The 17,575-nt window shown below is 36.7% G+C and overlaps 3 protein-coding genes across 3 annotated transcripts in view; 2 read left to right on the top strand and 1 right to left on the bottom strand.

Annotated features, from left to right (window-relative positions):
- The window catches only part of CFI (complement factor I), a gene marked incomplete in the record, with an annotated part of 60,346 nt that overhangs the window by 18,686 nt on the left and 24,085 nt on the right, over positions 1-17,575 (bottom strand).
- On the top strand, positions 185-3,520 carry GAR1 (GAR1 ribonucleoprotein). The gene is made up of 6 exons (XM_072405703.1): positions 185-408; positions 610-764; positions 1,559-1,618; positions 1,743-1,881; positions 2,714-2,812; positions 3,151-3,520. The coding sequence occupies exons 1-6, from the start codon at positions 186-188 to the stop codon at positions 3,159-3,161; spliced, it is 687 nt and encodes a 228-aa protein (XP_072261804.1). The 5' UTR covers position 185; the 3' UTR covers positions 3,162-3,520.
- RRH (retinal pigment epithelium-derived rhodopsin homolog) lies at positions 5,425-12,414 on the top strand. The gene is made up of 7 exons (XM_072405702.1): positions 5,425-5,765; positions 6,449-6,639; positions 7,724-7,823; positions 8,350-8,503; positions 10,311-10,479; positions 11,681-11,859; positions 12,070-12,414. The coding sequence occupies exons 1-7, from the start codon at positions 5,627-5,629 to the stop codon at positions 12,173-12,175; spliced, it is 1,038 nt and encodes a 345-aa protein (XP_072261803.1). The 5' UTR covers positions 5,425-5,626; the 3' UTR covers positions 12,176-12,414.

The following is a 17,575-nucleotide window of genomic DNA, read 5'->3' as shown; positions in this document are numbered from 1 at the left end:
CCAACCCAGCAGGGGCACAGATCAAGAAAAAAACCTGACGGGTTGTAACTTTTTCTCTGTTTTGTCAAAAGAAATTAAAATTTTAGCTATGCATGAACTTTAATTTTTCCAATGATTTTGTATTTAATAAAATATTAATTACTGTCTTTTCATTTAGTGTTCACTCATTGATTTCACTGTTTAGGATGTCCTACGGAGGGCGAGGAGGCTTTAACCGTGGAGGAGGGGGACGAGGAGGACGAGGAGGTGGTGGTGGTGGAAGAGGTGGTTTTGGAAGAGGCGGTGGAGGATTCGGTGGGGGACGTGGAGGGCGAGGAGGATATGGTGGAGGACGAGGAGGATATGGTGGAGGACGTGGAGGTTTTAACAGAGGAGGCTATGATCAAGGACCACCAGAGAGTGTTGTTGGTATGCTGTATTTTAATTACTGTATTATGGTTTTTCAATAACTTCAGCTAACCAGCTGTTTTCCAGTTTTGAGTATATTGCTGTAAAATAACTCAATTGAGTTTTTTTTTAATGTGTCTGAAAGGATATTCCCTTACTGCCTAAATGTACTGTTCCTATGCATGTTATATTATATTGACGGTAATTGTTTTCTTGTTGCAGAGGTTGGAGAGTTCATGCACCCTTGTGAGGATGATGTTGTGTGTAAATGTATAACAGAAGAGAAGAAAGTGCCCTATTTTAATGCCCCCATCTACCTGGAAAACAAGGAGCAGATTGGGAAAGTGGATGAAATATTTGGGCAGTTGAGAGACTTTGTATCCTTTTTTTTATCATTTCAAACCTATATATATATATATATATATATAGATATATATATATATATAGATATAAAAAGTAACAGGTATATCATTGTCCGCAAACAGAGAAATGTTTTGTAAAGATATAAATATTTTTTATAACTTTATGATCAATCTAGGCTGTATTTGAAGAAATACTATTAGGAGGAAATGTGACCACCTCACATGTGATGGTGCTGGGGTTTAGCAGTGGGCACAAAGATGTATTGGATGATAGTGTGACAGTCTGTCTATTTAATGGATTATCAGACAGTATCAGTAAGACAACACCAGCTTCAGTGTTTCACCCAGACAATGCCACCAGTTCCTTGATGTGGCTTAGTCCCAGTGAATTACAGAAGGTTCACAAACAAGGAGTTGACAGCGTTATGCCATTCTCAGTTAGAACTTCATGCACATTACATGGCAGGGAATTCAAGGAAACATGACGGCTTCCTATCTCTGCAGGGGTTTAGCAGTGAGGTCTTTTTAAAGAAGACGTGGCAAAGGTATTGATAAAACATTAAACAGTCAGACAATCCTAATGGTCACCCCACTGCAATTAATTGGCTAGTAAATAATTTTAATCCCAGTGTTAACTGCATTAACCCACCTTTTTTTGCCTGGCGTTCAGTATAAGGTAAACATTACAGGAACTTCGTATGCTCTAATGAAAGTATATTTGTTATACCCCCTTATCTACGTTTATGCTGGTGTGCTGCTTAACTTTGCTTTAAAATTGCAATATTATATTCCTTAATGTTTTATTCCAGTATTTTTCCGTAAAACTGTCTGAAAACATGAAAGCATCATCATTGAAAAAATTGCAAAAGGTATATTTTTTCTTTTCTTTTGTTTTGGACTATAATAATATATTAGGGCTAATCATTGGGCAGTTTTTTTTTTTATTACGATTACATGGTTTATTCCACTTATATTTAATGTTCTTTTCCCCAGTTCTATATAGACCCAGCAAAGCTTCTACCATTGCAGAGGTTCCTTCCTCGGCCACCTGGTGAGAAGGGACCTCCACGTGGAGGTCGTGGAGGAGGAAGAGGCGGTGGACGTGGTAGAGGAGGAGGTGGAGGAAGAGGAGGTTTGTATTCCTAACAACCTCTGTCATGTAAATCTTTAAATGTCTGCAGCTTGCATTTTTTTTATCTAATTTCCTTTGGTAAATCTGAAATATTGCCTAATAATATCTTGTAGTACTCGGCTATCAACTAGAACACTAATATCACACATGAAATAGTATCAGTAATTTGTACTATAAGAAGCCTGTTTACTTGGTGGTTCTTCATAGTGGTGACTCATATCTTAAGATGGCTCATTCTGATTTTTAGTTGGAGCAGTATCTAAAATGAAATTGTCATTGGCAAGGCAATAGATTGCCAGCTCCCTCCATGACCTGAAATGTGTTATTAATTACTTTCACTTAATGTCCATGCTAAAAAACAGAAGACATAAAAATACTTATTGATCCTTCCTGAACTGCATTATCTGCATAGGGGCTGGCACTGAAACTGCAGAGTGTGAGTCCTGTCTAAATCTGTTTTGCTAATCTAAAAAACACCCCATCTTTCCTTCCCATAGTTGGAGGTGTTCTGTAGTTAAGTTATAGAGCAGGCTGCTAATTAGGTTTCCTAAGATAATGCACAGAGCAACACTGGATTTCTGGCAACAATTGCTGATATTTTTGTACTTGTCAAACAATTGTTTGTGATTAGTATATTTAACTGGCCTACATAACAAAAATGGAGAAGCTTATTTGTTATGGTTTACTCTTTTGCATTGTAACCCATCTGTGGCATGTCAGGTTGGGTTCATTCATTGTAACAAAGGCTCATTAAAAACCCACCATGCCCCTTCTATTTTGTACTGTTTAAGGTATATTAATGTTGTGTTATAACGGTTCCTTTCTCTTGAAGGAGGATTCCGAGGTGGACGAGGAGGATTTGGTGGAGGTGGATTTGGTGGAGGTGGTGGCTTCAGAGGAAGAGGTGGCGGAGGAGGACGTGGTTTCAGAGGTAATTGAAAAGCTCATATAAACCCATGTTTGGTCTAGTGAAGAAAAAAATGTTTACACCCTTCTATGCAACGTAATATTTTATAAAAAAAAAAAGCATTTTATTTGTAAAAAAAAACTTTGCAATGCATTGCACTAGAATATATTTGCTCACTAAAAATGCTAGATATTTTGCACTTAAGGGTTTCAAAGACAAAAGATAGGTCCAAATACTAATTTAATCTCTTAAAATAGCTAACTATGTTTTTTAGATGGGTTTTAAAAATGTATGTATACCATGAGTGTTTAATTTTCAATGTATATTTGTTTTTGTGGTGAATATTTTTTTTTCTATTACAGGAGGCCGGTAATACACATCACAAAATCCAGAGGAAGTTGCGATCTTTGAGCGTTTTCCTTATAGTGGAAATATGTTTGGAAATGTGGTGTAAACTCTTATCTATACATCATAAAGATGATTTCCATGATGGTGTTGTCTCGGTGTGTGTGTACATACAGGGATATTGTGGACCTAAATAAGTCATGGTTTTTTTTTACACCTCAAGGTCTTTTTTATGGAACAAGTGATTTTTCCTCTGAGAAAAGAAACATTTTTTTTTTTTTTATTGGACTGATTTTATCAATATTCATAATTTTTTATGCTTAGAATATGTAAATATAGGAACATTATATTGCTAAATGGTGCTAAGCAAATAAAATGTTTCTACCACCTTTTGAACTTATTTTATGTTCATTACGAATGTTAACTGGTGTATGTTTCAAAAAAAAAGATTCTAGAACAGGGGTGCCCAACAGGGTGCACTTTTAAAATGACCTGGTCAAAATGATCTACCAACAATAAAACCTTGGACTTAATACCTCCTGATATAGTTCATTTTGAAAGGCAGGGCTCCCTGATCTACTCGCGTTGCCTTTGCAATCTACTGGTAGATGGCGATCCACCTATTGGGCACCCCTGTTCTAGCACAAAGGCAGATCCTTTGCTAGTCCATGCAGCTGCCTTGAGTTTGTGTACTGCCCTGGCCTCCACCTGAGCAGAAAATAACCGTTTCTTTAATTCGGTGGTTGGTTCAGTTCACAGGAACTTCAGTTAGGAGATTTGAGATTGCTTACCAGTAGTGGAAAACTGGCCTATATGGCTGATGCTCCAGCTTATGTTATTTGAGCAATGGCTAAGCTATGGTTATTTATCCATCCAGTTTTTTTTTTTTTTTTATTATTCAAAGCAGTAAATTTAGTAAGGTGTGGACCTATATACATATGACACTTGCAAGTGTGCAAAGGGTATTTAGAAACCACTCTTCCAATATCGAAGTACTTTTGACTATAGTCAAATAGCATTTATAGCCTTCTAAAGGCTTTTTCCCTTTAAAAAAAGGTTTGTGTCTGTGTCTTAACTTTCAAAGGAAGAGATTCAAATTGATGTATGCCTTTTCACCTTTTTTACCCTTTGTGATTGTAATTATTGCTAATATCAGTACAAGGCCAGGAGAAGCTGCTTTTCCTTCCAATGCCCCCATTCTAATTGATCCACCTTTGTAGTTGTCAGTCCTACATCTAGTCCATTGCTATGAACAGCTTGGTGGTTTTGTGGAGGATCCTCAGAAAAAGTTTTTGAGGCCCTGCTTTGTAGCAATAAGCTTTCCCCTGTGAAAATGTGTGTTAAATTATTCTTGGCTTTCGGCACTTGGTTCATCAAGTGCAACAGGGATAGTTCTACCTACATTCTCCAAACGGGGCAAAGAAATGGTGAGCACCTAGTATTTTTAAAATTATAGTTAAAGCATTACTTTTCTTCTTAGACATGAGATTGGCAAAGTTACCCGGATCTTTCTTTTTCAGTGCCTAAAAATTACAAGGCTATTTGCTAATTTCCTTTTGTCCGTCCCATAGGGAATTTAAAGCAGACCTTTCACAGTGAGAGTATGTAAGCTTCCATTTCTGATCTGGTTCTTGAAAATAATGATTGTCTGCTTGGGTAATTCTAATCCTCTGAATTTAATACTTTTTGAATCACTGACCAAGAATAAGTATGAAGCTCAGGTGTTCAGAAAAAAACCCTGTTTGCTTGTTTCTGATTTGTAGCTGCAGCTATCAAAAAACTTTACATTCAGGCAACTAGTATTCTTTAAAAATGAGTTCAGCAATTACATCCTACATTATCTCTCAGTTTTGCTTGTTGTCGCCTGTTAGGGAGATTTAACTTTTCTCCTTGTCCAGAATTGAAAAAAGAAGTATGGGAATTAGAGTTGTAGTTATTTCTGAAAGTTCCCCATTGAAAGATTTACTCTGGTTTTGTTTTAGAATATTTTTGGATTTCCTCTCACTTTCTATTTTGGTGACAATGGTCACCAAGGAATTCTATTAGGTGCAGTAGCTGTCCTGAAAAATATATTGAAATGCTGTTATTGGTAAAGTTTTTTTTTTTTTAATTATTTTTAAGTTGTGATTGAAAAAAAAAAACACAATCCAAATTTATATCTAGTAGTGGTTAGAAGGTTGCAAGAATGACATTTTATAATGTTATGAAGGGAAAAAGTATATTACATTCCAAGCTTTTTCCTAATAGGGTGCATGTGATGGAATTAGGCATCCAGAAAAGAGGCTGTGAAAAAAACTAAGCAGTTCATTGTGAATAACTGAAGTTCTGTACTAGTCTTTGTTTAGCTAACAAGCTTTTTTCAACACAAACCTGTGGCACAAATCCCATCATTTATGCAAGCACTTTAATGCTGAAGTAGCCCATGAAATAATGACCTTGAGTGCTAGGGAACAGTTAGTACACTAAGACACCCATGAGAACAAAAGGCTTGCGATGGACAAAACGCTGGAAGACAAAATATGGACATCCACCTGGGCTGAATCAGTAAATCTTTCTACTGCTCCCACTGAGGTTCATTCTGTGTTTTCCCAGTATGAGCACAATATCGTTGCAGCCTATCTGATAACAGCAGGTATGATCTTGTTCTATTGCACTGCAGATTTCTGTGTTCTTTATATTTTTTGTATAGTACATACTGATATATGATATAGTACATAAAAAAAAAGTTTATTAAAAGAAACCAGTCATTACAGACATGGAAGCTACTATTACTGGCCTCTGCTTACAAAAACTGTCTTTATGCTGATTCTTTTCCAATATTTTTTGCCACTAAACCAGAACTGCCAGATAAGGCTCTTTGACTGTTCTCTAGCTTTCATGGTCTGCATATCTTTTCTAGGTCCACCTCAGAAAGCAATGTAGCCAAAGGGTCAAGGAAATTAAAGGTGGTCAGCAGGAGCAGCAGTATATTTCTGCCATTATAGGTTGATTTTAAACTACTGTAAGTTTAAATATGTATTTGCAGTTCCAAGCTGGACCGCCTTACACTGTTTTTTTTAGAGGAATTGTGACTAAGCCAAGTTGCAGAATTTGTGTTAGACAATGATGAGTTAATTTTACACAAGGCATACATTTTAATAAAAACACAAATTACGGTTTTATTAAATCACTAGATTTGCTAAAGGTTTATATTTTGTGTATTTGCTGTGATTTTTGCAGTGTTTGCATAAATATTTTAGGTTAATTGCCACTGTGCAAGTGCCACTTTTGCAATTGTTTTCATACAAAGACAATTTCACTTTTTTTTTTACACAGGGGTAATAAGCATTTTAAGCAACATTGTGGTTCTTGGTATTTTTGTAAAATTTAAGGAGCTTCGCACTGCAACTAATGCCATCATCATCAATCTGGCATTTACTGATATTGGAGTGAGTGGGATTGGTTATCCTATGTCTGCTGCTTCTGACCTGCATGGAAGTTGGAAATTTGGATATACTGGATGCCAGGTATAGGACATGTTGCATACGTTTAAATATGTTACTAGGTAGACCATTTTTTTTGTTTCCTTGCATTTGATCCCAAGCCAAGCTCTCTCACACAGTCCACCTGTCTCTGTCTCCAAATAGAGCTGAACTCCTGACTGAGCTCCTGGCTCTATGTTATATCCCCACCCTCAGTGCTTCTTCATTATTTATCTCACAGGTGAGAGTCTTCCACCTGCTACTTCACACAGGAAAGGAATCTTGGGCAAATTATGACACATAAAAGAGGAATCTTGGGCAAATATATGTCCCTTCCACCTCCAATCCTGCCTTGGTGTCACACTAGGTAAAAGTTTACATGGAGAGTGATACTTTGCTTTAAGTTAAAATCCTATACTGCTTTGATACTATGGTATATTCACACATATTTTTTTTATTTTTATTTTTTTTTACATGCAAGGGCTGTGGTACTTGTTCTGTGTAGGTTCAGGTTTTAGATAGCAATTAACTTAAAGCCCCTCCCACTATCAATGAATTATGACTACACACAAAATTCACCTCAATGAGCCAGGGGATGTAGGTGAGTAATTACACTGGAAGGACACTCAAAATGTTCTCTATTTGAAATGATAGTTCTGGTTTTATTTACAGTATCACTTTTTTATTGGCTTTTCACTTTACTGTTTCACAAATGAGAATAAAAATAGGTATATATGGTATATTCAGTAGTTAAACAAAAAGAAATAGATTTACTGTGTATTGTTTTAATATTACATTGGCCAGCAATGTAAAAAGGTATTCTTCCTACTGACAACCAAGATAATATATTGTAGGTATAGTAATTATAGCTGGGTTCCCTGAAAACCTGAAAGATATTCCAAATGTTCCACTGTTTTCAAAAGGTGCAGGATTTGTAGGTATATCCACCAATAACTGGTCAAAAATATCTGCTGTTTCCAGGCATTGGAATAAACAAATACTTGCATGATGATGTAAACCTAAATGAAAACTATATAGAATAATATTGATGTTTTTGTCTGCTATAGATGACGTGTATTATAATTTGAAATATTGATGGTGGATTTTTGTGCTTTGTGTTTATTCGCAGATCTATGCTGGCTTGAATATTTTTTTTGGCATGGCAAGCATTGGACTGCTGACTGTGGTTGCTATCGATCGATACCTGACTATCTGTAGACCTGACATAGGTACTGATAAGGTTCTGATGAATCTCCTTCTGTTTGGCCATAGATTTGTAGTAGATGTAGTCACGTTGTCCTTAGTGTCCGAAACATTCAGAAAGAAAGAACTGAGCTTTTGAAGCACAAGTCTTTTATTCTTTAGCCCATGGAGACAGAAAAGTTGGTAAGAAATTGTTACTGTAAGCTAGCACAATCAGCTTTTAAAGAGACCCTATAACAGCAGTAAACAGTAGTTTTAGGTTTTTATAGGCTTTCTTAGGTAAATACTAAAGTATAGAAAATAATACATCTATTTATAAAAGGTTTTGTTCAAATGACCCTTAGATTTCTCCCAATTGTTTACCTCCATTGTCATCTTGTTATGTGTGCTCAGTGAGTTTAGAAGTGTTGAGCACTCTAATGCAGTAAACATTTATGTATGTTCTCTGGATTTCAGCAAAATCTTGTGACTCATTTACAGTTTAGGGAAATCCAAATGTTATAGTATACTTGAACAGGCCAGGTACATTATCTAAATATCTTTTCTTGGCAGGAAGAAAAATAACAAGCTATCATTATGCAGCCATGATTATTGCAGCATGGATAAATGCAGTTTTCTGGTCTGTAATGCCTATTGTGGGATGGTCAAGCTATGCCCCAGACCCCACTGGAGCCACGTGTACAATTAACTGGAGGAAGAACGATGTGTAAGAATTACCAAATGACCTTTGATAATGCATGTTTTTTTATACAGTGGATTCTCGACTATCTGGATCGCAACTATCCGGCCTAGTTAAAAAACTAATAATAATTCTGTGTAATAAAATGAGGAATAATTTACTTTGCCAAGGATTTGCAAGCCGCCGTCTGCTACGTGCCGTGTGCATAACACAAGTTGAGACATGCAAAGCGTGGATTTCCCCCGGCCTGCTACCTGCTCTTTACTTCGTCAGTTGTGTATCGGATGTCCACAGGTGCAGAATACAGAGTACTGGCCTGTACTAAGAGGTCAGAAAATATGAAGAAGAGCAGGTTTTGGTATCAAAAGGGTGTTTTTAATGGTATGGGTGGGGTAAGGAGTATTTTCTAGAACTCCAGCCTTATTCGGCTTTTTTGGTATTTGGCCTACCCTTCTGCCACATTAGGCTGGATAGTCAAGAGTCTACTGTATTTGTTTAGGGCCATATTTGTTAAAATTGTTTACAGTTTTTCATGGTTTAAACGTCAGTCCACCTAACTGTGTGATGGTTAATATAGGTGAAGGGAAGTGAACTAAATCCATGTTCCAGCATTTTCAAAATTTTATAAAATAAAACATATCCAATAAAAGTAAAGGCAGAGTAGGTACTAAGGGCAAATGGAGTTGTGCAGATCCAGCAACTCAAATACTGATACAGTGGTGTAGCTTCAGACCTGGGCCCCCTCTTCCGTCACAACTCATCTACTGCATTGTATCAATTTATCATTCTCCCAATCTATTTGTGTCATAGCTATGTCCCCTCAGTGACAGCCACTTAGTGACAAATGCTTCAAGTGACAAACCCTAAAGTAACAAATTCCACCAATGACAGATCCCTTAGTGACCGAACCTCCAAGTGACAGATCTCTCAATAACAGACCCTCAAAGACAGATACCTCATTGACAGCTCCTTCACTGACAGAACCTTATAGAGGAAACCATTGTGAGAGCAGCTTCCCGACCCAAGCCCTAGTCAGAGAGACCATTACATACCATTCTTGTGCTGATCCTGACTTCCTGGAGCCACTGTAGAAACTGCTTCCCTCTCCTGTGCCTATTTTTCGCCCCCCTCAGCAATTGTCTAGTTGGTTTAGGAGGCAGGGCACAGTATACTGAAAGAAAGGCAGCAGTGGGTTCAAGAGGATGAGCAAAAGCTCAAGAGCAGGTAGGATTCCCAATCACACTGACTTCCAGTCATGAAGGTCCTTATGCCAATACATAGACAAAAACAACAAAAGTCATGCATCCCGGGAGGCTCCTGGCTGCTCTTTCTGCACATCCCCAAACTCGGGCATGCACAGAAGGAGCCTTTTTTTCAATGGGGAAAAAAAATGCTGATCTCACACATGTGCAGTGAAATTGGTATTGTTTTTTTTCCCCCATCTACATCCCCCGATTTTGTACCTGCACAGTGCAAAATCAGGTGATGTATGAAAAAGGAGGATAAAGGCTAAAAAACATGCCAAGCCCGACACTTCCTTCACGACGGAACAACTTGGGACCTGATCCTTGAAACCACAGGATTGATCAATGGTAAAGGTGAGCAGGTTTTTTTTTTTCCAGTTTACCTGTATACTCCCTAATTGGCTGCTTTTGTCAATGGTAAAGGATTTCTATGTTTGTTGTTAATGTGCTAAATTGATACTTTATATCTTAGAAAAATACTAAATTTACTCAATCTAACATTTGCATATATTCTAGGATTACAATATACATCTTTACATATATTGTGTGGAATGCTTGTGCTCTCTAATATGTGGACACTTGTTTTCCAGCTCCTTTGTCTCATATACAATGACTGTGGTTGCAGTAAACTTTGTTTTACCGCTAATGGTAATGTTTTACTGTTATTATAATGTGTCCCGCACAATGAAAGGCTATGGCAGCAACAACACCCTAGGAGGTGGCACTGTAGACTGGTCTGATCAAGCCGATGTCACAAAGGTAAGGACTCAGCACCACATACACTTCCTAAAAAAATATTACTTCCTTCAAAGTTTTACTTTTATCAAACTTTTTGAAACTAACAGAAATAAATGTAAAAGTGTAGTCCTAGCCAAAAGAATATGTAGTCTCCACCAATCTAGGGAGATTTCCCTTGACTTAAGGTGCGTACACACTTCCAATTTTTATCGTTCAAAACGAACGAGGAACGATCGATTGGGCAAAAAATCGTTCGTAAAAAAAGTAACCAACCACGCGGACGAACGAGGAAAGTCGTTGGAAACGAACGACCGGACCGGCGGATCGGATTGGACGACGATCGTTGAACATCGTTCGTGTGTACGGTCGTTCGTTGATCGTCCATGATGTGAGCATGCGTAATGAACGAACGTTCGTTCACTTTCCTGTCGTGCACATAGTTCCTCTATCGCTCATACGATCGTATCTATTGTGTGTACAATATCTACGAACGATCGTGTCGTTATCTCTATGTGCAGGATCGGTGCTATACGATCGTTCGTAGTTATCGTGCAGGATCGTTCGTCGTTCGTTTTCCAACGATAATAATTGGAAGTGTGTACGTAGCTTTAGTCCTACATATAGAACAGAAATGAGAGGAAGTCTCTCTAATCTGAACACAATATTCTTTTGAGTTGTCCCCAAGAATTTTCCCTTCTCTATTGCTCTGATATCCCGCAGTGTTGTATTTCTAGCTTAATGACAATGGCTACCAAATGACATAATGGGCAGAATTCCTAGCAGGGACACAGATAACAATAAATACTGTGAGTGAGATAAATTACAATGGAAACAATTCTGAAACAATTCTGGAATGCATAAAAATGCATACCTTTTATTTGACAAAGTTGCATAGTGAGTGAAACTGAGATCCTTGTATATAATAGAGGATTCATGTCATTGTGATACAAAATACATCTTATAATATTGCTTATCTATAACAAGGTAAAAAAAAAATCTCCGAACATCTCCAGGAAAAATTTGGAGTGAATAGAAGAAAACTTTCAGATGATTGGATGTTTTTTGAAGTACAGTTAAATTATTCATTATGAAATGGTATGCTGCCTTGAGCTCATAAGAACATTTTGCGGAACCACATTATTACATGGCAAAACCTGTCAGTCTGCTTTGGGTGCTATTGGCCTTGGTAAGACTAAAGTTTTACCATTTGTTTGTCTTGCAGATGTCAGTAGTGATGATTGTTATGTTTTTGGTGGCCTGGTCTCCCTATTCTATTGTGTGCTTGTGGTCATCTTTTGGGGATCCTAAAGAAATTTCACCAGCAATGGCTATTATAGCTCCTCTCTTTGCTAAATCCTCCACTTTCTACAATCCATGCATATATGTAATTGCAAATAAAAAGTAAGTATTTTTTTAATATTACATTTATTAACACTAACCATAGCTTACAGGTTGTGCCTAGGCAGCAGTTGACCTGTTTGCCCTTTATTGACTGATGTAATATTCCTAACTTAGATTGTTAAAGTCATAATTTCAAGCAGGCATTGGTTAAGCTGATAAAAGCTACTAAACCCATAAATTTTGATCTGTACTCTTTCCATTTTACTACAGGTTCAGGAGAGCAATACTTTCCATGGTGAGATGCAAGTCACGTCAAGAAGTAAATCTAGATAACCAGATTGCAATGAGTGTCTCCCAAAATCCTTTGACAACATAACACATAATCCATATTGAATGTTCTGGTAATATGAAAAATCCACAATATTTAGAAGATGATGTACCTAATTTTGTATGTAAAACATCCTAATGTACAGTATAAGCTACAACAGGTAAAAAGTGAATCATGATGTGAAGGACATACAAGGCACTAGCTCTTTCACCACTGCAATCTCAATATTTCTCTTTTGTACTCAGACATATATCAAGTTCTCAATAAAGATAAAACAATTAATTCAATTGTCATATTTAGAGCTGCCTGATACATAAATACCAGTATTACTAATATTTTCACTTGACTGAGATATCGATCCATATGTGCATTCCAAGTAAATGCACAACAACCTAAGTCATAAAGTATATTTAAAGGACCCCTCACTTTTTTTTTACATTTGGATTGAATTAGTAAAGGGTTAGATCTTAAGTAAGGGAAAATCCAAATTTTAAGTTTTGTTATGATACCAAGAGGTCAAACCTGACTGTTCTGTGAGGTTGGGCGTGAGGGTGAATCATATGTGGAATTATCTTTAGCTTATGCAAAACCCTTACAATGAACTTCTCTTATTTGCTCCAGTTGGTTTACCTTTGGAATATCTGCTTCATCTTTATATTTTACTATGTAATCACATTAACATTCCCAACAGCATTAATCATGCTTTACAAAAGTCCCTGTTTTTTTCTGTTTTTTAATGCTTGCTTTGCCTTATTAGAAGTAGGATACAATGTCCATTGTTTTACTGACGTTCAGACATGTTTGTAGTCTGAGTTGTGGATCAATTAGGGAATAAAAGGGGTCTTGATTTTAGAAGATGATGAATTCCAAATAATTTACCATGAAGCTGGTAGACTTGCTTGAGTCACACTTATTAAACTATTAAAAAAAGATGAATAGAAACACAAGGTTCTAAAAAGCTGAGGAAAAAAACTGTTCTAGTTTGTAATAACAGAAAACAGGGTCATTGACAAGTATTTACAAGCAACATTTAAGAATCTTTCGAAGGCTGGTGTGCTCCTACATTATTCACAGTACACATCTGTACTGTACACTTTTTTTTAATCTTTTTTAAACACTACTGCAGTAGAATATAAAGCCTGAGAATACAGAATACGTCTGCTTAATTGACACTTCATGGGCAATTGTTAGCCACTTTTAATGTTTTAGGGTCTTAAACATGTGGCACAAACTATTTCTGGTATGCTACAGGTGAAGACAAGAATGAATTACTGCAGCTACGCAAACAGCAAGGATATAGCATGTGAATTGATATGTTTACTAAAGAATGGAGAATCAGCACTTATATGCTAACCCTTGGAAAACATGGTGGCTATCTGTGAAATGGATTTATCATAATATCGTTGCTCACATATTCCAGAAGAGTAAAGTACCCTATAAATCACTGGAGTCTATGTGTCTTTATAACATGGCATGGGACATTCATATATATATGCCCTGATACCAATATTACCAGTTATGGTACAGAAATCTGTCAATTATTCAGAGAAGGGTATGTTTTGATACATAAGACCAAATGCAACATTAAATTATACCTCTACATACTTGGCTGTAACTTTGTATTTTGAGCCCCAAAGCAAAAACCATGAACTTTGCCACTTTATTCTAAAACTTAAAGAAGCTGTGCCTGAGTGAGTGTTTTTTTTATCACACATGCAACAAAGCACATCACATATACACCTTATGCCAGAGGTCCAGAACTCTTGGTCCACAGCCCATTGCCGTCTGACTGGTGGCCATGACTCTGACTGGCCATGGCCCAGGCCGGTGCACCCACCAACGGGGTCAGGAGAAGGACCCTGCTTGGGGGGGTGTACCAGCCAAAGCTGCGGACCATGTCTCCCGGAGACATCACATGCTCAGGGCGGTGGAAGGGTTGTGTCTCTGAACACAAATGGGCGAGTTCTCACATCATGATGTCACTCTGGGGGGAAGTTTCTTGCCCTCTCCCTGCGCATACGTGGTCTGGAGTCTGTACATTTAGTGGTCTGCTGCCATTTATGAATAAAAATCATATCTGCTTGACTATTATTCTGATCCTATGGCTACACATTTTAGTTACTGACCTGGAACATGGATACAGCAAGAAATTTGAATGCTGCTAATTTACATACTTGTTTTTATATAGGTTGTAGACTATAGTCACCATGTTGCTTTGGATAGAGTAGAAAGTTGTTCAAACTGCCATTAGGACTATTTAGAGGAAACAAACCAGAACTGTAGCTAGTAATTAGTGGGTCCCCCACCAACTCTGCATGGGGCCATTCTCATGTTGTAATTAGGGAGTTGTAATTGCTGTCCCTGAACCCAGCGTGACCTTGCCTGCATACATATAGTAAACACACATACAATGACACACTAGCATAAATACTGTACACTATACACACTTACATGAGCTCTTCCTGAAACCTTCAATTTCCAGACCTGTCTTCTTGCTTTGTGGGCCCAGGGATGGACTAAATTACAGGATAAAATCATTTAAAGTCTTTTAACTATCAATGTAGCCATTCATCTTATACCTGTACTACACTGGCAGTCAAAGTGGCAGGTTCACAGGCAGCAAAAGTTTCATCAGAAAGGGGCAGTAATGTCATCTGCCCCTCGCTTACAATCACAGCCCTATATCAGACATATATAAAATCTTGACAATAGTTCTAACTCCAAACCACTCTCCCCATCATTAAAAAGCAATTTAAAATCTAGATAGACCTAAAGAATTATTTACAGGGGACCAGCATGACAACGACCGATCGTCGGATAATTGTTAACAAAAAAAGTGCACTACGACTGACCAACGACGCCGACGAATAAGGATTGTCGCTGGAAATGAATGATCACTTATTTGAAGGAAATATCTCAGAAACTGGAATAGCACCCTTAAGCATAAATCATTTTTGCATAACTGGCCACCAATCTTTGACAAAATTCCATGAATTTTCATAAATTAACTGCATATTTGAATCTCCCTACTAAATGTCACATAAATTAAATTCAGGGCTTTGACCAAGTCAGTCCATAACCTCCAATTTCTTGTTTCTAAATACTTATTTGAAGAATTTGTTAGCGTTCTTCAGATCATTATTGTGTTGAAAAACATTTTTGCTTTACCTTAAGCTTTTGGATAGATGACCTTACAATCTTATCCAAAAAAATTGATAAGGTTAAACTGGGTAAATCTCTTTCTGATTGTAGATGTATGCATTTTGACAAAATCTGTTATTTGCAGATTTTGCAAAAAAAAAAAAAAAATTAGGGTTTTTGAAGATTTCTCTTCAAATGGTCAGTTCTAGGTCTGAAATTGCTGGACCTACTAGTTCTGGACAAATTAGCAGTCATTTCTACCCCACTTTATTTCCTTACAGTGGAATGACAGATTTGTAATAATTTGGTAATCTTTGTAAATTTCTTGCTGAACTCATACACATCCATAATCTTATTTGAGGGCCTTAGAGAGATATTTTGTTATTGGGATGACAATACACTTTACTAGCAATTAGACCCTATATCACTAGCACCTAGCACCATACCTTCATTTTCTGAGGTTTAACTGAATACTTCCTAAGAGTGTTCTTATTATTTGCACCTAATCTGGAACACTTAATTCTAATTTAATTGAAGAAGAAGAAGTGATAAATGAACTTGAAGAAGTGATAAATGTAGGGGTATCTTACTTGTTCCATGTGACAAATCTTCCTTTTCATAAATGTGTATTATAAGGAGTCATAAGCCATTTTATTTACAACTTGTTCAAATATAATGCCTTTAGCTGTGTGCACTGTTTGAATGAGGATCTAATTTTTGCCTATCAATTTAATAAAAAATACCTGCAATTTTATTGGGGTATACTTCTTACAAAACTGTAGTACAGCAATGGCAGCAGCCTACATATTTCTCTCATGGCAAGTTAGCTGTAAACGAACCTGTCACAGCAGCTGCTCCCGAACACAGCTGAAGTTCTCCTCCATTATTACATTAAGTTACCACTGCAAGAGGTTCTAGTTTTAGGGCAGAGCAGATCTTTGTAATGTAGTGATGTCTCTACTTTACACCTAACATTTTATGTTCAATTTAAAGCCAGCTTCAAGGAATGGAAGATTAATCTGTCAGCCAACAGCTGTGTTGTGCTGGTACAAGCTCAATGGTATTCATACCAAAAATCTGTATGGGTTAGAAGAAAAGTGTCCTTGTTTGATTTCACAAATTTTTAGTATTTTTATTTTTTTGGTGAAATGATCCAACGTGTTCTCATAACTGACATAATTCATCTCCTATGGCTCCTGGTATCAACCATGATTGTGTACTTTGCCTATGGATTTTACCTGTACCTGCCGAGTACCACCTGAATGTGGCATAAGGGTTCCACTTTTATGGAGAGCAACAGGTGGATCCATTTTATGTTACTACATGCACTAAATAGGAGATTTAGGATATTCTTTGAAGGAGCTCATGGATGGATCCAGAGAACCCCCAAGAAAAGGTTAAAGAAAGTATATTGTTTCTGGTAAACATATAAACAACATTTGTCCACCATGTATTTTCTCCACATTTTCAGAAACAAGGTTTTTAAAACCTAAAAGAATGTATTTCTTCTTTGTACATATATTATAGTTATTACTTTTTTAGAATAGATAGAATAACACACTTCTATTGGTATGTGGGTAACAGTTGCATCTTATGATTAGCTTACCATTGGTATGTAGGGCATAGCTTCTAGATGTGAAATCACAAGTTGTAGTGGTATGTATCTACATGGCTTTTAGAAATTAAATGGCTAATTTCACAAAATGCAGTTACACAGTTTCAGAAATGAAATTTTGAGTTGCCCTTAAATAAGTGATAATCATTTTTTATTCAGTTACAATCTGATCAAGATAGTTTATGAGGGAGTAAACTGCATGTTTTCAGGATATATCTTATTATTAACAAAGTACTACTGCAGACAACATTGTTAGTAAAACACTTCAATATACTATATTCAATATTACAAAGTAAATACACACAGAAATAGAAAAAGCATGGATTACTGAAAAGTTGGAGTGGAGAAAATTTACCAATGATAAACAACTTGGAAGCTTTTTCATACTTGAGTCTTGAGCATAACTAACTCAACCTTCACAGGTAAATCAATCATCATTTTAAACAAGTGTGTCAGAAATATTCACTCAAACCGAATATTTGTGGAATATCACATTACTGCTTTAAATATCAGTTCCTGGGATCATTAAAGGTATTTAGTACTTGCAAGTGAAATACTTAGTGCTTAGCTTGCATGCACCTAATGCCCTTAACCTAAATAAAAAGAAATGAGACTAGGTATTTTAAAATGCACTAAAGAAGTGAATGTGTTATCCACTACACATGAATCCTTTTTCTTTCAATTATACAGCA

The sequence above is a fragment of the Pyxicephalus adspersus genome, chromosome 3, assembly GCF_032062135.1.
Source record: "Pyxicephalus adspersus chromosome 3, UCB_Pads_2.0, whole genome shotgun sequence".
NCBI classification, from domain to species: domain Eukaryota; kingdom Metazoa; phylum Chordata; class Amphibia; order Anura; family Pyxicephalidae; genus Pyxicephalus; species Pyxicephalus adspersus.
The sequence above is the reverse complement of the archived record's forward strand: the minus strand, read 5'-3'. Positions and strand labels throughout refer to the sequence as shown.